The 22,287-nt window shown below is 37.6% G+C and overlaps 1 protein-coding gene across 15 annotated transcripts in view; it reads right to left on the minus strand.

Moving 5' to 3' along the window:
* Positions 1–22,287, minus strand: part of DLG2 (discs large MAGUK scaffold protein 2) — a 2,140,731-nt gene that overhangs the window by 487,531 nt on the left and 1,630,913 nt on the right. For all 15 annotated transcript variants that reach the window (XM_066369745.1, XM_066369736.1, XM_066369732.1 and 12 more), the window contains one exon: positions 20,696–20,834. In XM_066369745.1, coding sequence (XP_066225842.1) covers positions 20,696–20,834 — 139 coding nt within the window. The remainder of the gene's footprint in view (positions 1–20,695; positions 20,835–22,287) is intronic.

A 22,287-nucleotide genomic window follows, 5' to 3' on the forward strand; every position in this document is an offset into this window, starting at 1 on the left:
TTTTCTTTTGGGAGAAATATTAGAAAGATATATTCTGATTACAGTTAAGGTAAATATCAGGCAAAAAAAAAAAAACTGCATGAAAGAAAAAGAATCTTAATGTCAGTTCAGAATCTCCTAGTCCTAGCAGAATGGAATGCAGAATACAGGGCTTCAAGTCATCCTATAATCTTCTCTTTTGTCCACATGAAATATTCTGTAAAATCTATATGACTTGCCTGAGCTCTGAAATTGGATTATTTTGGGGCAGTAGAAAAGGGAAGTGGTCGAATGAAAGTTTCAACAGAAGATCCCCACATGTCTCGGTCACTGTTTGGTCACATACCCCATCACCTTTAATCTTTACAGCAACAGATTTTCAAGAGTGATTATTACCTCCAGTTTTTGGATGAGGCTCAGAAAGAAATATGATGACAACGATGAGGCAGTGGTTAAATTTGAATGTGATTTGAATGCAGGTCTTTTTGACTCCAACATTCACTATGCAATATTTCACCCCAGGATACTAAGTGGGGAAGCGCAAAGCAAAATAAGAATTGCCCACAGTGTATGTGATTGTTGTGCAACTACTGAATCTCTGTGTTTGCTGAGGTATTATTCAATAGGTCCCATGAGGAGCATCTAGTTACACACAACAAATGCAAGGCTGTTAGGTGGCATTCTAATTTAGGTGTGGAGTTGAACTGGAATTCTCATCCTACCTCCCCACAGCCTCTATTTTTTCTGCCTTTGGTATTTGTTTGACAGAAAAAGGAGGTTTAGGGAGGAGAGAATTTCTGAATTGGAATAGCATCTGCTTTTTTCTGAAGCAATATTAAAAATAAATAAAAAGGGGGCAGAATAACTTATTGATTATAAATTTGTGTTTTGAACTGTGTTTTTTTTCCCTCCTCAAGTTTGATGCAGATGTTCTGTGTGCCTCTGCCTCTCTGGAGATTTCTGAGACAGGAGGGAAAGGACAATTTTCCTGAAGAAACACTCTTTCAGGTTTTTGTTCTTCAAAAGTCTTAATTCCTAAAGGACTGATGTTCAGGGAGGACTCTAAGGGGGAAGCAGGTAAGAGAGAGGCCTATTGTAGACTGTAATTTGATTTAAAGGAAATAAAGTCATGTGCTATTTTCTAAAGTGACTTTATAGAGTAAAATAAATACCTGCTACAGCTGTTTTTAAATAGCTAACAATGATAGAAATCTAAGTACCACTGAACAAATTCTATTGGTGACTCTTGCTCAGAAGCAATGCCCTTTCTTTGCATATTATTATTATTATTTTTATTATTATTATTATAACCATTGTCAATGGTTTAGAGTCATCCAATGTTTTTTGTTTTTAAATAAAAATTTACCCTTTAGGACAGTAGTCCCCAACCTTTTTTGGGCCACGAACCAGTTTAATGTCAGAAAATATTTTCATGGACCGGCCTTTAGGATGGGATGGATAAATGCACAAAATAAAATTATGCAATCGACGTAAAAACTGTGGTACTTAAATATAATTGTCAAACTTATGATATTTATTGGGCTAAGTTAAAGGAGGAACGAGCATGTCCTCATTATTCAGGCTATATTTAAATTTGTTATTTTGACAATGTTTCATGTCTGACATCAATATGTAATATGATAGGTTCAGGCTCGCTACCAATCATGAACCTACGACAATAAAAATAAACATGAATCCACTGTGTACTCATATGCAACTTTATTAGAAATGTCCTCTTAACATCGCACCAACAACATAACATGAGTAACATCCTCTCTGCCTCCAAACACTTTCCAGTTGCTATGGTAATGTTTAAACATGCCTTAAAAATAAGATACAACACAAAAACAAATATAAAGTGCATGAAAAATACAACTCACCATTGTTATGAATATTGTAAGTTAAGGGTTATTTATTATAATGTTTATATAGAATGACAGATAGTAGCCTATCTCTCAACAACCATACGCTAAATCAGTGGGAGCCTGAGCTTGTTTCTCTGCAATGAGACGGTCCCATCTAGGGGTAATGGGAGACAATGACGCCCGAAGTGTGTTGCTTATGTCCAGTCCATTCCGTAATTTTGTTTTGGTTGCTGTCACTGCAGAAAATCTCGCTTCACACAAATAGAATGTCGGAAATGGCAACAGGGTTTTTAGTACTTTTGTGGCAATCTCAGGGTATTCTGCCATGACTTTAATTCAGAAGACCGGCAGAGTTGTAGTCGCAAACATATTTTTAAGGCCGCCGTCATTTGTGATCTCTAGTAGTTGATTCTCTTTTTGCATAGACACGCTGGATTCATCTGGTTTGTTGACAAATGAATTGCGGATCCATTCCTTGGCAATTTGTGGGTCTTTTGTGGTTGGGAAGTAGCATTCAAACTCTTTTAAAAGCAAATACAGGGCCCTGGCCGGTTGGCTCAGTGGTAGAGCGTCGGCCTGGCGTGCAGGAGTCCCGGGTTTGATTCCTGGCCAGGGCACACAGGAGAAGTGCCCATCTGCTTCTCCACCCCTCCCCCTCTCCTTCCTCTCTGTCTCTCTCTTCCCCTCCCACAGCCAAGGCTCCATTGGAGCAAGGTTGGCCCGGGTGCTGAGGATGGCTCTGTGGCCTCCACCTCAGGTGCTAGAATGGCTCTGGTTGTGACAGAGGATGCCCTGGATGGGCAGAGCATCACCCCCTGGTGGGCATGCCGGGTGGATCCCGGTCAGGCGCATGCGGGAGTCTGTCTGACTGCCTCCTCGTTTCCAGCTTCAGAAAAAAAAATAAAAAAAATTTTAAAAAAAGCAAATACAGGTGATCGTGCACCAGCTGGGACAATAAAAGCTTGGGCTCAGTCTCTTCCAAAATTCCCACAAATGTTTGAAACATGTCAAATATACCCCTGTTTATGCGTCGTCCCCACAAATCCAGTTTGGCTTTAAATGAAGCTACTTTATATGCTAACTTGAAGACAGTTGTCATTTTCCCCTGAAGTGACCGATTGAGTTCATTGAGGAGGTTAAATATGTCGCACAAGTAAGCGAGTTTTGTGACCCACTCCTCGTCACTGAAATGTGCTGCTAGCGGTGACTTTTTTCCTGAGAGAAATCTCTGCTGCGGCTCTCGTAATTTAAACACTCTGGACAAGGACCTCCCTTGGGATAACCATCTTATTTCTATGTATAAGAGAAGGTGTCTGTGCCCCATGTTTATTTCCTCACAAAGCTGCTCGAACAGGTGCCAGTAAAGGGCGTGTGCTTTGATGTGGTTAATAACTTTAATGACATCATTCAATACGCTGTTAAGTTCCGGTGGTATATTTCAGCTAGCCAGCATTTCCTTGTGAATGACACAGTGCGTAGACTCACATTCAAGTGCAACTTCCTTAATCCAAGTAGTTAAACCAGACATCCTTCTGGTCATGGCGGCAGCTCCATCTGTGCATATGCTGACACAAAAAGACCATTTCAATTTTCCTGATATATAGTCATCCAACGATTTAAATAGTTCTGTGGATGTGGTTTTGGTTGGCAATGATAGTGCACATAACATATCCTCATGCACATCCTCTTGATAAAGATAACGCACATAAACAAGTATCATTGCCTTGTTGTCAATATCTGTAGATTCGTCAACCTGGAGAGTGTACCACGGTGATTTATTAATCCTTTCCAACAATTGTGATTCAATGTCTTCTGTTACTTCCTCAATGCACCATGTGACGGTGGTAGCCGAAAGAGGCATCTGTGCTATCTTTTTAACTACAGCCTCTCCTAGAAGTTCACAACAAATGTCTTTAGTGGCTGGAAGGATCAATTCTTCACCAATAGTGAATGGCTTCTTAGCCTTAGCAATACAATTAGCCACCAAGTATGATACTCTCAGTGCACTCACATTTATTGATGTAGTGGCCACCAGTAATTGTTTCTGTCCTTCTTGTTCATGCTTTTTTCTTTCGAAATACTCAGAAGGCTTGTCTTTTAAAGTAGGGTGCTTGGTCTCCAAGTGGCGAAGCAGTTTTGAAGGCTTCACTGCCTCATTACTTAGCCAGTCATCACATATTATGCAGAGCGGCCTTGGTGCCAAGAATCACCAGTTGCGATAAATCCATACCTCAAGGAGGACTCCTGGTATTGTCTGTTAAATAAAGCCTTCTTTTTCTTCGAGGTCGTAGGTTCTTCTTCTGTCTCCTCACTGGCTCTTTTCCACTTCGCTAAAAAACTTTCGATGGGATTTTGTTTTTCACTCATTTTGCTAGTTTATGGGTTTAATTTTAGTGTCAACGTATCATATGACTGAGACAAGCGTCAGCAGTGAGTCTTAGACGAATGTAACAGAGGGAATCTGGTCATTTTTAAAAAATAAAACACTGTTCAGACTTAAATATAAATAAAACAGAAATAATGTAAGTTATTTATTCTTTCTCTGTGGACCGGTACCAAATGGCCCATGGACAGGTACCAGTCCATAGCCCAGGGCTTGGGGACCACTGCTTTAGGAGACATGTCTGACCATGTTTTCTTCTAATGTGCTCTATTTTGCTTTTACTTCTAGCAATGACAATTTTTTTGAAGTCAAAGACATGATGAATTTATGCCAGTCGTCCCCAAATCTGCCCCTGCAGAATCACCTTGAGGACTTTGTTCCATTTCGGACACTTGCATCCTAGCTCCACCCCTCCGTACTGAGATTCGGTTGATCTGGGGTGGGACTCAGGCCCCTGTATTCACAAAGGCTTCACAGAAGACTGGGAGTTGTCAGAGTTAGGAACTACAATTTTAGGCAGTGGACTTGTTCTTTTTGAGAAAGGTATGAATCAGTCTTGTTTTTGAAATGCATTATCTCTTTCAGTACTACTAAATACAAATATTGCTCTAAAATTTTTTGACTTAATAATATTCTGTTGATAAATGTTAATATTCATAGATTGTAAATATTGTTATTTTTTTCAAAGAAAGGTAAAGAAAACTATCTTTCATCATTTTACCTAAGATATATGGTATATAATATATTTATATATTATTTTATGTATGTATATGTTTATTACTATATATTATTTATTTTTATATATGTATACATTTATATATACAATTACACATAGAATTTAACTTTTATAAGCAGAATTTAACCAAGCTATAGAACACAGTGGTTCTGGGGAAGAGTCTACTTTAGCCAGGTGACCACATTCACATTCTTGAGTTCTGGACTAGATGGCTGGTGGCTCTTCCATAGCTCCTCTTAGTTCTCATGATTCTAAATTTCACAACGCTTTATTAGAGCTACACTATGCATTATATGGATTTGGATGTAGGGTGTATGTGTACCCTTGTCCAACACTCCATGATCCAATCTAATGTTAAACAGTGAAGCCATGGGATTGATGCTACCCCTGGAAACTGGGAGGCATCATTAGAGGTATTGCTATGTGTATATACTTGATTTCTGTGCACAAAAAAAGAAGATATGCAAAAGTAAACACTGCATTCATTTAAAAAGTTTTATAATGCCTGCATAGTGAATCTGAATATTGGGGAAGGTATAAATTTTTGATTACTTAACATTCTAGGATTTTTAACTTTAGAATTTTTAAATTAAAAATCAGTATCCTTAATAATTAAATTCTTTTTTATAAAATGTAACTTTTGGCCTGGCTGGTTGGCTCAGTGGTAGAGTGTCAACCTGGCATGTGGAAGTCCTGGTCAGGGTACACAGGAGAAGTGACCATTTCCTTCTTCCCCCTCCCTTTTCCCTTCTTTCTTTCTCTCTCTTCCCTTCCTGCAGCCATGGCTTGATTGATTTGAGCACATTGGCCCTGGATACTGAGGATGGCTCTGTGGAGCCTCTGCCTCACGTGCTAAAAATAGCTTGTTTGCAAGTATCAGCCCTAGATGGGCAGAGCATTGGACCCAGGCAAGAGTCGCCAGGTGGATCCATTTGGGGCACATGCAGGAGTCTGTTTCACTATCTCCCCTCTCTCAGTAAAAACAAAACAAAACACACACACACACACACACACACACACACACACACACATATAACTTTATAGGTAGGCTGGGTTTTAAATAGATTCTGCTTAATCAAGATCAGTATATATATACATTTCAAAGACATTGAGATATAAAAGAAATATCATTAATCAACATAAAGTCTCAAAATCTACCCTGCAAGGCAAGTGTTTTATTAGGATAACTGGAAGCATATTTCACCCTTCATTTACTTTCTCATCTCATTCTATCATCACCAAGTAGCTTTGTTATCATCACAGCTGCAAACTGTCCTATAACTAGCACAATGCCCTGGAATAGAAGTCAAGGCTAATAATAACAACAACAACAACAACAACTAAATTGCATGTAGTTTATTTTGTGCCAGGTTCTTTTTCAAATATTTTATATAGATTACTTTATTCAAGCTGAATAATAATCCAGGGTACAGGTATAGACAATGAAACAAGCACAGAGAGGTTGCATAACTCATCCAAGGTCAAACTAGCAGTCAGTGGTGAACCCAGCGTCATTCTATTCCAACATCTCTGCTCTTAACCAAGATGCTACCCTATTTGTAGATCGTGGGTTCTGGATTTGCCATTTATTTTCTACTAGTTGTAGGGTGAAATGACAGATTGTCATCTCAGATTCCCTATTGGTTAAATAGGTATAACATTTCTCTGCTCATTTTGTATAGTGTCATAGGAACTGAATGAGAAATAAAAAAGTATCTGTGTTGTACTAGACAGCTACAAGAATTTACTAATACTATTAACAATTCAGAACAAGGCCTTACATAATTGGCTTTGAAATCTCTGGCTACCACATTTACTTTAACTGTTTCATTCTGCCTTCATCCCTGGTCTCAAGATGATAAATGAGACTTTAGTAAAAAAGATTAGGGGAGGAAAAAACATAAAACAAAATATGAGGCTCCAGTGGATCAGTTGACAGTATTTCCATTAGGATGCCATCTCCACAAGGAAAAGACTCATATTGTTCTACTTCAAGGTCAATATAATTAAAAAATATTGAGGATGAGGGTTGACACTTAAATATTTACCCAGAGGCACATATCTTCACTGGGAATGCTAAGTTTTTTTTAATGAGGATTTAACATGATCACTAAGACACTAAGGATAGTACCCTTGCCTGAAACTGCACCATCCATGAAGCCTCACTTCTTCCTGAGAAGAGATGGACACCTACCCTGAATAGGTTGTCAGTGCTGCTGGGAGGAGGCAATGACAGGAAACTTTAGTTCTGTCTTCATGGACCAAAAACTCCTCAAAATAAAGACTAATTTGAAGTACAGAGACAGCTTGAGAAATCTTAAAGCTAATAATGTTATCCCATGTATTACAGCAAAATGAATCAGACTTTTTTTTTAAAGCAAGAGGGTAGGGGCAGACAGGGATAGGTAGACAGGAAGGGAGAGAGATGAGAAGCATCAATTCTTTGTTGTAGCACTTCAGTTGTAAATTGATTGCTTTCTCATATGTGCCTTGACTGGAGTGGGGAGCTCTAGCTGAGCAGGGAACCCCTTGCTCAAGCCAGCAACCTTGGACTCAAGCTAGAGATCTTTGGGTTCAAACCAGCGACCATGGGGTCATGTCTATGATCCCATGCTCAAGCCAGAGACCCCATGATCAACTGTGAGCTCACACTCAAGCTGGCGACCTCGGGGTTTTGAACTTTGTTCATCTGCGTCCCAGGCTGATACTCTATCCACTGCAACACTGCCTGGTCAGGCAAAATGAGCCAGACTTTGGAGTTAGCTTGAACCTTGATCCTGTTATATGCCAGCTGCATAACCTTCAATACCATGGTCAAATATCGGATTCAGGAGCCAGTCTAACTGTGTTGAGATCCCAGCTTTGCTAATTACTAGATCCTGAATGCCTAATCGGCATCTCACTTGGTTGCTTTACAGCAGCAAGTTTCAACCTTTTTTTATTTCATAACACACATAAAATAATTACTAAAATTCTGAGGCACACCAAATTTTATATATATATTCAGATCTGACAAAAAAATAGGTATAATTTTGATTCATTCACACTGTACAGCTATTATTGCATTGGCTATTATCATTTTTTTTTATTTGACAATTTAAGGGAAAAGAGGTCAGTGTCTCTGACTAAACAGTCAGGCACTGCATGGTTTAAATATTCTTGTGGCACACCAGTGTGCCATGGCACACTCATTGAAAATTGATGCTTTATAGATATCATACATTTAACATTTCCAGAAAAAAACCCTTGATATTTGCCCCTAATCTTGGTCTTCCTTTTCTTAGTAATAACAGCTCCATTTGCTGTTGCTTAGGCCACAGACTCTGGTGTTAGTTCCCCTGTAGTTTAAATGTATTGCTCTAGTATCTCCTGGCTTGCATTAGTTCTGACAAGAAACCCATCTTTATTGTGCTCCTCTCTTCATGATGCCTATGGGCTTGGCTGAGACTCTCAGACCAATATGTTAATATTTTTTAACAAATGTTAAAAAATTCTGACTAGTTGTTATTCCAAAGTCTGCTTTTTCTGGTGCCACAAGTTACCAAAAAAAATTTTTTTAGACTTTTTATGTTTTGTTTTATCTAAATAGGTTCTATAGCCATGCTTTAAAGTTCACAATTCTTTCCTCTGCAGTGTCTCTTATGATATTAATTTTCACTTCAGATACCATATTTTTATCACTCAATGTTTAATAATGTGAGTTTATTTCAAATTTTTTATTTCTTTCCTTTTCATTTACCTGTCTTTTCCTAATTTTTGATAGAATGATCATAATTTTTTTGTGTGTGACACAGAGAGACAGAGAGAGGGACAGATAAGGACAGACAGACAGGAAGGGAGAGAGATGAGAAACATCAATTCTTACTGCTTTCTCATCTGTTCCTTGACCAAGGGGCTACAGCAGATCAAGTGACCCCTTGCTCAAGCTGGTGAGCTGTGCTCAAACCCGATGAGTCCACGCTCAAGCTGGTGACCTTGGGCTTTCAAACCTGGGTCCTTTGTGTCCCAGTCTGACACTCTATCCACTGCGCCACTGCCTGGTCAGGCAACCATATTTTTAAATAGCTTTTAAATCTTCTTGTCCATCAGTTCTATTATCTCTGTCATTTCTTAGTTTGTTTCTGTTGGTTGATATTTCTCTTGATTATGGATCATACTTTCCTATGAAAGGGTAGGCTGAGGACAAACATCAATCAGAGTTTGCTTTTGAAAATGTTCAATGTGTGATGTTTATAAGACAATTGACATGCCAATTAATCAATGGGGATCTAAATATTTATCTTTGTTTGTTTGTTTGTTTTTTTACAGAGACAGAGAGTCAGAGAGAGGGATAGACAGGGACAGACAGACAGGAACGGAGAGATGAAAAGCATCAATCATTAGTTTTTCGTTGCGTGTTGCAATACCTTAGCTGTTCATTGATTGCTCTCTCATATATACCTTAACCGTGGGCCTTCAGCAGACCGAGTAACCCCTTGCTCAAGCCAGCGACCTTGGGCTCAAGCTGGTGAGCTTTTGCTCAAACCAGATGAGCCTGTGCTCAAGTCGGAGACCTCGGGGTCTCGAACCTGGGTCTTCCACATCCCAGTTCGATGCTCCATCCATTGCACCACCGCCTGGTCAGGCTAAATATTTATCTTAAAGAAATATATAATCAATAGATGGAGTTACAAAAACTGCCTGAGCATTACATATACTAAGAAAATCCTAAAAACAACCTAAATGTCCAGCAATAGGAGCATAGTTAAATAAATTATGGTTCCTTTACATTATACAGCTACTAAAAATATGCTTTTATAAACTATTTAAAATGTAAGAAAATGTTCAAATTACAATGTTAAATTAAAAAATAAAATTCCCCAGTATATGTAGTATAGTCCAAATTTAATAAACAAATATGCTGACAGAAAAAAACCCTCAAAAAATAAAACAAATATTAATGATGATTATCTTTCTGTGGTAAGATAGTAATTTTCATTCATTTTTCTTCATATTTTTGTTATTTTGTAACTTTTCTACAAATAGATATTACTTTACAATTAGGAAAATAATAAGATAGAAGTTACGGAAAAACCAGTTAAAAGGGGGTATAAAACAATAAAAAGGGCAAGAAATAGATATAGAGATAAATATTAAAATGGTTGTCTGGGGAAAGTAGATAAAGGCAATATTTAAATTTTTTTTTTACTCAGCTATAGCTTGTTTCATTATCTAGATTAGTCAAATTACCTACAAGCAAAAAAATGAATAGTGTAACTCAAAATTTCTGTAATTATAAGTGTATAATATATAAGAATATAAGTCTTTGGTAAAGGGGGGATGAATGAGATGGAAGGAGATGTGATGTGGGGGGTGGCCAAACATATACAGTGTACAGATGATGCAGTTTAGAATTGTACACTGGAAACCTGTATGATTTTATTATGTCACCTCAATAAATCCATGAAAAATTTTTAAAAAGAATATAAACATTTGGAACATAATAATTGCATCCTACAATTTCTTTATATTGTGTTAGGTCAATCAATATTACGGTAACCTCATTCATAGTAGCTAATGATACAGAGGTGGCAGAAAGTAGCTCAGGGATTGCAATGCTGTCATGAATAATTTTCACATTATACATTCAGATGTGGACAATTAGGAATCACCTATCTTCTGTCTGCTATTACTTTATTGACATACAGATGTGAAAGTAAACTCCCAGAAAAGAATATACTCTGTTGGGGTTTTTTTTTTGGTAAGAAAGAGAAAGAAAGAAACAGACAGACAGACAGGAAGGGAGAGAGATGAGAAGCATCAACTAATATTTGCAGCACTTTAGTTGTTTATTGATTACTTTCTCCTATGTGCTTAGACTGGGGTCGCCAGCTGAGCTAGTGATCCCTTGTTCAAGCCAGAGACCTTGGATTCAAGCCAGTGACCTTGGATTCAAGCCAGTGACCTTGGGCTTCAAGCCAGCTGCCATGGAGTCATGTCTATGATCCTACACTCAAGCCGGCGAGCCCGTGCTCAAGCTGGTGAGCCCATGAGCAAGCTGGGGAGCTTGGGGTTCGAACCTGAGTTCTCAGTATCCCAGGCTGATGCTCTTTCCACTGTGCCACCATCTGATCAGGCTATATACCCTGTTTCAATATCATATAGATGAGGGTCAGAAATAAACTGCACATTGTGTTGGTGATAGTTGTTACTTGCAATGTACGGGGACAGGGATCAAGTAATAGTTGATTGCTTCTATTGTGGTCCTCCAAACTTCTCTATTGCTCATAATTTATCCATTAATCTTCAACCATCCCTGAAGACTAAGGATAAACTCATTCTATTAAAATGTAACACAGTGGCCCTGGTCGGTTGGTTCAGTGGTAAAGCATTAGCCCGGCATGTGGCTGTCCCATGTTTGATTCCTGGTCAGAGCACACAGGAGAAACAACTATCTGCTTCTGTATTGCCCCTCTCCTTTCTCTTTCCCCTTCTCCTCCCACAGCCACGGCTTGATTGGTTAAAGCAAGTTGGTCCCCGTGCTAAGGATGGCTCCACAGCCTTACCTCAGGCACTAAAATAGCTTGGTTATTAAGCAATAGAGCAAGGCCTCAGATAGAGCATCACCCAGTAGGGGGCTTACTGGGTAGATCCCAGTCAGGGTGCCTGAGGGAGTCTGTCTCTTTGCCTCCCTGCTTCTCACTTAACAATGATAAAAAAAATCCCGTAACACAGCACTGATTAAACAACAATAGCTATAGATGTGCAATAACCCTCTCCCATAAAATTATAAGGCCGAGTGTATGTTTATGTCTGGCTGATTTATTAGGTGCATAGGAAATGATAAATATCTATTAAAGACAATTTTAAAATTCCTGTTAGTGTTTCATTTTTTTTCTAATGTTAAATTAATTTCCCTGACAGCAAACAGCAGCTTAACATATTTTCTGATACATATTTGGATATCTGCCTTGAATTAAGATTTGTTACCCTCCCATTAGCATACCACTCTCTATTTCTAAAGGGAGAGCCCTATCCGTCATGCCTCACAGTTTATGTAAGTTAACCTAAATGACTGTGTGGAGCTGTCATCAATGAAGAGAAAACACTCCCTGAAGCTTCCTCTTAATGGCTGATCTGCCATCTGTCTCCCTAGTTTTGCCCTGCTTGCCCATTCCCATTACCACACTTTGCTTCAAAGGAATCAATATAATGAATGCCAGACGTTGTCTATACTGGTGAAACCAGGCAGGCGGCCAAAGCAAAACAGGTATCTCAGAGACATTGCTGATGAAGCTTTGATTTGTTTGTTTTGCAACCCTATTTATAAAGGTTGTGAGGAGTCAGATGCCATGTTTTGCAGATTTTTTTTAAAGGAAAATCTACAGGGTGTTAGTCGTTGAAAGCTACTATGAATAAAAATAGGACAAATAAAAAATTATCCAGAGGATGATCGCATTTAGCCACAGAGGCCAGACTGAAAGACTGGCTTTTAACATATTTGGTTCCACTGAACTCTATTAGATTGTCAATGCATGTGGTACTAGATGTTTGTTATAGGCATACAAATAAAGATCTTTAATACAGCATTAAGACTATAGTTCCTTTCTGTAATAAAATGTTCTAATGTGCCCTGTAAAATAAATAAGTTAAAAAAACATATATGTACTGAAGATTGCTTTTGGACAGCTGTGTGATGTTGTTGGCTACATTTCCATTTCCATGGAGCACGTTTACCAAAAAGACGACCTTCATTTGTGGAGTAGTTTGTCTTAGATCCTGTTTTAAACAATATTAATAATAGCTAACATTTATTGAGTACTTGCTTTTCCCAAGCACTTCACGTGTATTAATGCAGTTTATTGTCACAATAAACCTGAGAGGTTGAAAGTAGTATTCTGCTCTTTTTATAAATGAGAACACTGAGGCAAAGGGCAGTTATATAACTTACCCAAGGACACACAGCTAGGAAGTGGTCAAGGTGAGGTCCTTGGAGCAGAGCGGCTTCAGGACTCATAGACCTAATTTCTCTGCTATCCTAATCCTAATTCTAAAGTAGGGTCGGTTGTCTGCAGAGGCACACCCAGTTCTTATCTACTATATTTGGTTAAAGGCATGTAAAAAAAGACTTCTTTCCTGTTTCAGAAGAAGGAACTTCCAGTTCATCCAAAAACAGTTTAAAGTCTTGAAATATAAGTTAAAAAGAAGAGTCTAGAACATGCCAATCTGATGGAAGGTGTTATCCAATCCTTTAACAGCCTGATCCTAATGGAGATCTAAACCTAGAACTATATAATTAAGGGTGTGTTTCTGTAATACACAATTAATAACTGACAAGTTATGTAATTTAGCTCCGTGCTTCTCAAACTTGGGCACTCATATGAACCTTGGGATCTGTGGTACTTGACAGGGACTCAGTACGCCCAGAAAAAAACCTATCTGGTTTCTTTCTTTTACTTCAAGATTTTAGATAAAAATAAGTTCATGTGTAATCAAAATATTTTCAGATTAAAGCAAACAAAGATGTGTCCCAAGCTTTTATGAGAAAATACGAAATTTGGTGCTTCCTGTTTAACCAGAAAGCTTCATGTTCTATCCCAGATCCCAGGGCGAACAAGTGCATTTCTCAAGGGCTCAGGACATGTGCTAGAAACATTTGAGAAACAGTGGGTGGTCTAGCCTCTACCCAGTTCTGATCCACAAACTTAAACACTAAGGGAAAGAATTTGGTAACCATGTAGCACTTATTCTGTTCCAGAAAGGTTATTCCGTAGGTGATAAAGGGTGTACAAATGGTCAGTAGTAAATCAAACTGACAACAGCAGACCTGACCTCTCACAGAGTACCCATAGAGAGTCTAGTTGTGAAGTGTAGCTCAGATTCCTCCACTCCTTTTCCACTGTGGTCCCTCCTCCTGTTTCAGCTGCTGTCACATCTCCCCTTTTTCTTCAAACATCCCTCTACTCCACACAGGAATCCAGAGGGTTTTTTGTTTTAAAACATAAATCAGATAATTTCCTTCTCCTGCTTAGTACCCTTTAATGGAGTCTAAATGCACTTAAAATTAAACCTGCACTTTTTTGTCATTCCCTACAAAGTCCTATGTCATTCAGCTCCTGACTCTTTCTCTAACCTAATTTTCAACCATGTTCCTAATTAGCTTATTTCTTTCCAGCGAGCTGGACTATCGTACATTTCAGGAACACACTAAACTCATTCCTGTGTCAGTAATTGTGGCCTTGCTATTTTCTCTTCCTGGAATGTGCTTTTCTGATTTTTATATCACTACTTCTTTCTTTTTATTCATGTTCCTGTTCTAAGGCTATCTGTTCAGGGAGGAATTCCCTGGTTATCCTACTTAATATTCTTTTTTCCCCCCATCATTATCTATACTATGTTATCCTTTTATTGTTATTTTTTATAGCATTTATCCCTATCAGAACTTAACTCATTTATCTGTATAGCTTTTATTCAATACACTAGAACAGGGGTCCCCAAACTTTTTACACAGGGGGCCAGTTCACTGTCCCTCAGACCGTTGAAGGGCCGGACTATAAAAAAACTATGAACAAATCCCGATCGATGCACACTACACATATCTGATTTTAAAGTAAAAAAACAAAATGGGAACAAATACAATATTTAAAATAAAGAACAAGTAAATTTAAATCAACAAACTGACCAGTATTTCAATGGGAACTATGGGCTTGCTTTTGGCTAATGAGATGGTCAATGTCCAGTTCTGTATTTGTCACTGCTAGCCGTAACAAGTGATATGATGTGCTTCCGGAGCCATGATGCGTGTGTCCAGCATCACCGGAAGTAGTACTGTACGTGAGCGACGCCACGCTTTGCGGCACCACCACATACAGTATGCTCCTTTCACTGACCACCAATGAAAGAGGTGCCCCTTCCAGAAGTGCGGCAGGGGCTTGATAAATGGCCTCAGGGGGCCGCATGCGGCCCACAGGCCATAGTTTGGGGACCCCTGCACTAGAATATAAACTCCAGGAGAACTGGTACCTTCTCTGGTTTGTTTACCATTATAACTTTGTTACTAATAACTGTGCCTGACACATCACAGAAAGGGAATATTCATTGAATGAGTAAACAAATAAGTGAAAGAGAAAAACAACTGGAATTCATTTTAGATACTATTTCCAGTAAGCCAAGTGATCCATAATTTGGGGAGAATAGAGTGGAGGCAGACTCTAGTCTGACAGGTTTATATCATTTAGTAAATAAGAAAGTCAAAGTGGTGAATATTGAAGTCACAATTTAGAGGGGTCCTTGGAAGTTTCTGGAGACATGAAATATTTCTTGAGACTTTATTTAGCTTTAGCTTTTTGTTCAACCAAATTATATGAGGGGATATTATATGGATGTAATCAGAAAGACACCTGGGTATAACTAAGTTCAGGGCCAGGTGAATTTGGTTTCTATTACTGTGAAATTTATCAATCAGAGCTGTGGTTTAGGACCCTGGCTTTTGTAATAATATTTATCACATTTAGAACTTAGGAAATTGTCCCATATCTTGAAAGAGTAGTTTTACTTTGCATTCCCAAATTTTGTGTGTATGTCATTTGAGTGATGACTGATTTATTTGTATATTCTGAGAATATTTAGCAGGATGGTGAGAGTGTATGGCTTGTCTCTCTTTTGGGTGACCAGGAATGACTTGGTCTAGTAGAGGTGGACCATAGTTGTAGGGACTATATTAAGTGGGCACTGTATCATTGATTGATTGTAGCTTTTTATAAGTGTCACTTTCTTAGTTCATAAAAAAAGAAAGTGAATATCAGCTTGAGGAATAGAGAGGGCGCTAGGTTGGGTGTCTGAAGATATGGGTTCTAAATCTGATCCTACCTTTAACAAGTTATGAGACTTAGGATAGATAACAAATCACGCTGGGCCTTGTGTTTCTTACCCACCAAATGGAGAAAGATTAAGGAAGATTAGATTCTATATTTATTTATGGCCCTTTCAATAGTCTGTAATTCTTTGTACCAAAAAACCATCTCAGCATCATTGTAATAGCTTTCTTTTCCAAAAATCGAAGACCAGAGTATTTACATCACTTTGATTTATAGGGAACTCAATTGACTTTCTACTAAAAGAATTTTACCCAAGGCCTTTTTGTTTATGCTCTCTTTCATAAATCAACAGAAAAATAAAAATTTTTAGTTTACTCAGGTATAAATATATTTCCTTAAACAGTAAGAAGGAAATTTATTTTAAAATTCCAGCTAAGTCATTGTAATCAAAACTCTTTTAAAACTTCTAATGATATTTCCCAATGAAAGTGAATATGAATCACGAAAATAAAGAAATATTTCTTACAACAGATTAAGATATTATGAGCTTATGAAATAAAAGGCTGCCAATTTGACATGGTTTTATAGGTTGCTGAAGGTTTCATTTTCACAGGGATGCTTCCCCATCAGCCTAAGTACCACCATTAAAGATTCATTTCTTTTAATTACTATTTTAAGAAAATACAAAATTGATCTGAAATATGAACTACTATAATACCTTAGTAATTTTAATATTAAATAATAATTTTATATAGCCTTCTAAAGATGACAGTGTTTACACATACTATCACATGAAAACCTCATAATTCCATGAGAAAATTAGAAGATCCCTTATCTAAATTTATAGAAGAGAAAATTAAAATTCCAAGAGATTAAACGACTTGTTTAGGTCCATCTAGGTAACAAGTACTATGACCAGGATTAGAACCCAGTGTTCTGATATAAGCCCAGTCTTCTTTATCCAACATTTCTCTATGGAGGGAGACTGCATAGGATGGGGGGTTGCGAGGGGTGGGGTGAGGATGAGGCCCTCGAAGACAGACCGACCAGAATTCAAATTTTGATTCTGCCATTTGTTCGTTATCTGATAGGAAGTTAAACTCTTTTTTGTTTTCTGTAAAAAATCAAGAATGAGCATATCATACAAATAATATAGGAGCAATCATATACATTACAGCACTTAGAGTTAATAGTACATAGTAGTAATCTCCTTGTTTTTACTCCTCAATGTATTTTTAATCTTACAACTCGGTTGAGAGAAAGGTTAGGAATATAAAGATGATCTAAAGGGAGGTACTATTTATTCCTATGACCCTTACATTTCAAACTGCAATAGTTTTTTTCATTTTATTCTATTTCACATTCCCCACTGAGTCACATGGGCTATCCCCCATCCAAGTGCCCTTCCTGATCTCTGACGCTCTGATGAATGCCTACACTTTTTCAAGCTCAAACTCCAAAGTATTGCCTTTTTCAAATCTTCTGTGATGCCATAGGCTGTTCTTGTGACATTCATGTACAACTCAAATTCACTTATAAATATTTACAACGTGCCTCCGGTGGTGCTAGGGAATGCTGCTAGGGCAACATGAGAGCGCTTCATAGAACTGAGCTAATTTTGTTAGTTTCCATTAGTAGTCCCCATACATCAGAATTTTATAAAAATTTTTCATTTAAAAAGTGAGTATTAATGTAAAATTGCCAACTTTTAATTTTCTAAGTAAGGTTATAATAAACCACTACACAAGAAATGGCATTTGATAACAAAATATAACATCTCAGGATAAAATTTAATAGATTAAGCTTTATGGACACTTCATGGGAGGGGCTACATTATCAGAAAACAGGCACTGGGAGATTCATTGGTTTAAATATATTTTTGTTCCAATTTGATAGTTTGTGCAGAGGTTTTTATTCAATTCAATTCTGCATTCCTAGTGGAGTGCTCAGTGTTTAGTAGGAAGTATTCAATAAATATTTATGAATGAGGCAGCGAATTTGCCTCTGAGCAAACGTCTCTGAGATCCATGGTAATGCCTATAGCATAGAGCATCCGTGAGAGGACGGCACAGTAGAAAGCAGTGGAGGGGTGTGTACTGCTATATAATTTACTTCACATGTTTGCCAGACATTGGCCATTCAGAAAATTTTTGTAGGGTTCTAAGTGAAGTTGTCTTGCCAGAGAACAAGGGAGGAGGTGGGGCAAGAAGTAAGATACTGAGGCATATCACAGTAGGAGGAAACGGACTCTCTTTCTGGGGCACCATTTAAAATACATGTACCATCTTAGGTAGATTAAGAATCATAATAAGTATACTATAGTAAGTAGATAACACTCATTTAATATTCATAGTGTTAGGCACTGTCATAAGTTGTTTGCATGCATCATGTCATTTAATCATTACAACAACCTATTGAGTGATTGTGGTTACTATTCGTATTACACTGATGAAGAAACCGCGGCATACAGTGGTGGGATGATCTGCCCGGCCTTACACGGTTAGCTGGTAGTGGGATCAGCTCAGGTCTCAGTCCTGGTGCATTTGTCTGTGGAGTTTACCAAAACTCTTGGATCTCTTTTTTACCACCTACTTCTACGATAAGCAGAGTTTTATACGACTTGTCATTCATTTTAAAAATGAGGAGATAATTAAAATGTTTCTTTCCAGCCAGGATTTTAAAGCTCGGAGGGTACCCAGGTTTTCTACTTAAAAGCTTTGTGACCATAACCAAGTTTCTTAGGGTCTTTGAACTTCTATTTCCACATCTCTAAAATGGGGATAGAAACCCAGTTTTCTGTGTTTTTGGGAGGATTAAAAGGACAGTGTATGTAAGGTCGCTAATAAAGGGTGTGAATTATGAAGAGGTTTTAATAATGCTAATTCAGCCTGACCTGTGGTGGAGCAGTGGCTAGAGCATTGACTTGGAGTATTGAGGTCACCAGTTTGAATCCCTGGGCTTGCTTGGTCAGGGCACATAGGAGAAGCAACTACGGGTTGGTGCTTCTGGCTACTCTCCCCCTGCCTTTCTCTCACTCCTCTTCCTAAGATCAATAAATAATAAAATCTTTAAAACAAATAATGCTAATTCAATAAGGGGCCCAGTAAGAAAAAATATTTTTGAATTAAAATCATATTAAGTTTTAGAAATAGGATGAGAGTAAATAGATCACTGCTCTGGTGAATAAAGGTGCTTATATATACACAGTTTTTTAGAGAACCCTGAGGATTATCTTCTCTGCAGCCCTCATTTCAATTAAGAACAGAGATTAGTTATTTCAGCATAGGAATAAGTTTATATTTGATTTGTACTAGAGATGCACATTTGCAGCATCTTAACATTCCATTCTTCGGCTAAAGACGTAATAAGCTACTTCAGCAAACCTGAAATTGCAAGATAAATGGAAAATGCTTAATCATTAAAAAAAATAGCAAAAAAAAAAAAAAAAAGAAATGAAAAGACCAAGTATGCATGGAGACCAGTGAGAAAATTTAAGCACAGGAAGTCTCCTCTACATTTTTAAAGACTGACAAATGGTTTCATTAATAGTCAGGATATCGAGTCAAAAGAGCTCATCTCTAGTATTTTTACACACAAACACTTTCAGAAAAAAGTATACGTATCTATATATAATCTCATTTTTGGGAAAAAGTATTGTTCAGTGAGGAAAACAAGTTGCAGAACAATGTGTTAAATATAAACTTAATTTTTAAAAACAATGTTGAACCCCATCTGTATCTAAGTGTGCATTTTATGGGTTTGTTTAAACATGGAGGAGGTACGAATGGTTTATGGTAGGATATCACAGTGGGAATCTTAAGACTGATTTCCCTGGAGGGAATGTGGGGGGAACGTATTGTTTCTTGACATCTTTGCATTATTTCACCAAATACAATGAGCACAGATTACTGTGGAACAAAAATACTTAAAGGTATAAAAGAAAAAATATACATTTTTAGTCTTTATCCATTCATCTATTAATTTATTAATTATCTAATATTTATTGAATCCTTAATAGTTTTAATTAAAGATCAGTTTTTCTTGCCTGACCTGTGGTGGTGCAGTGGATAAAGCATCAACCTGGAACAGTGAGGTCGCTGGTTTGAAACCAAAGGCTTGCCTGGTCAAGGCACACACAGGAAGTCATTACTATGAGTTGATTTTTCCTGCTCCTCCTCTCCTTTTCTCTATCTCTCTCCCTCCATTCTCTAAAATCAATAAATAAAATCTTTTAAAAAAAGAAAAGATTAGTCTTCTCTGTTAATTGTCAGATTTGACTTTTTCAGAACTGGTAAAATATGGTTTTACTTTGTGGGATTAGCAGTGTGATTCTGTGCTCTGTCTTAAAATCTTGTCCTGTTCCCCTTGGGGAATAACAGATCTATCAAATTCAAACCACTTGTAGTTGATTTCACTCCTTTCTTTCCACCCATAGCTATTGCACTAGAGGGAGGATTGATTGACTTCCTGATTATATTTAATTGTGGGTGGCCACTGGTGAAAAGAAATGGAATTCAGAGTGAAAAGACAAGAGTTTCAAACTGATGCTTCCATTCCCCAGATATGCAATACTGGCATGCTACTTCCTTCTGAACCTCAGCACCATCTTTTTTCTCCAACTAATAATTCCTATCTTATAGTATGGCTACAAAGCTCAAGTAGAATCAGATATTGAAAGTCTTAAAAAAATTGCAGAGTGATGGATAAGTATATATTACCATTTTGCCACAAAGAATTTGTGATTTTGCATCCTAACAGAGAATAGTGACACATGTTTACAAGTAGTTGCAGATTTCCACTGGAAGCAAGACAATAAAAAGTTTGAACAGCGCTCAGAAACTTCAGTGAGCCTCAAAGCAACAGCTGACACATTAGGCAAATGCTAATTATTCCTGGTAATGATCACAAACCCAATTAACCAACAGGTATATCTGACCTGGTGTAGTCGTCTTCAACAAGCATGTGCTTTGGAATGGGTGAGTACCTTCCCGGAGAGATGGGCGGCAGGGAGGTTTTATATTCTAAAGTGCCGTTGTTGCCAGAGAGTAGATGGTTTTCCATCGGTGGAGAATAAGCTGCAAGGTGAAAAAAGAAAAAAAACAACACCTGTTACGTGGGAGTTGCTGTTTGTTCTCATTTAATATGTACAAGCATATAGTGACCTTTAGGATTGGAAAGATATAATAGCAGTTATAGCTGTAAATCCATTTAGTAAAATCAAGTGAAGAGAAGAATTAGAGGAGAGATTCAGTGCACCCACGTTTCAGTACGATGATTAATTTTCTATTGAATAAAAATGTTAACTTTCTAATTGCAGAGCTCACATTCTTTTCACATAATTAATATCCAATCATCAAAAGCAGATGGCTCCTAGGAATACGTTCTTGTATAGATTTTGATCCCCAAAGATGCTGAACTCATATCCCAGACAGGCTAAGAACTCTGGCCTCTCCTTTCTATTTCCCCATCCTAACTCATCGCCCTTTTGGGAGACTGAACCTCCTCACTGGTTCCCGTGCCTGACTCTCTCTCTCCGTTTTATATATTGAGAATTCCAGCTATAGTCATGATGTTCTCTTGCTTAAATGCTCTTCATTGCCACGATAGTATTGAATATTAATTCTTACAAGACTGGCTCATTTCAAATCTCCCTTACACATGTCCTACTGTCCTCAAACAATGCCTGTTCTCCCTAACAACTGCACCTCAACTGCACCTTTTTTTTTGTTCCATTGTGTTAACTACAACAATTTCTGCCTCTGCTTCTTATCCCATGTTAAAATATCATCCATTCTTCAGTATAAAATTCAAATGCCCTTTTCTGCATAAGGTTTTTTTTTTAATCTTCCAAAAAAAGGTGATATTTCCTTTCTTTGAGTGACCAAAGGACATATATTTGTTACCTCTCTTTTCGCATATACCTCCTTTCATTTTTCCATATGTTGAGCTATTTATATACTTGAATTAGTCTTTGTTTCCAATGATGGCCATAATTATATCTCCTTTGTATCTCACTTTCTACCTTTCAAGATGTTTTTCAGTTAAAATTACTCAATACATATTCCTTGATTTGAATAGCAAGTTTTGTTTTTTCTTGTTTCTCTTTGACATTGACATTATATGTCCTTCACAAAGTGGCTCACAGAGTCTCAAGGCTGAGCTTTCCAAAATCATCCAGTTTGAAAATCTTTGAAGTTCAAGTTCTTTCATATCCTAAATTCAGACTGATCTCAGATTACCATCTGCTTGAAAAAAATGACATACTTTGGGGCAAGTCATTTTAGAATTATCATTAAGAAAAGCACTAGCTAACATAATGGGCACAAAATTATTCAACCTTTAAATTTCTCTTAAGAGAAACATCTAAATCTAAGTGAGTTTAAGCGACTTGCCTAAGACCATACTACTAATTAATGGCAGGTCCCAAAGATAGTCTCAGTTCCTAGCCTTACAACTGGCTCCTCAAAATCTCAGGATGAGAAAACTTACTGATGTCAACAGAACTGTTCCTTAAACTCAATAAAAATA

This window comes from Saccopteryx leptura, chromosome 1, assembly GCF_036850995.1.
Source record: "Saccopteryx leptura isolate mSacLep1 chromosome 1, mSacLep1_pri_phased_curated, whole genome shotgun sequence".
NCBI classification, from domain to species: Eukaryota; Metazoa; Chordata; class Mammalia; order Chiroptera; family Emballonuridae; genus Saccopteryx; species Saccopteryx leptura.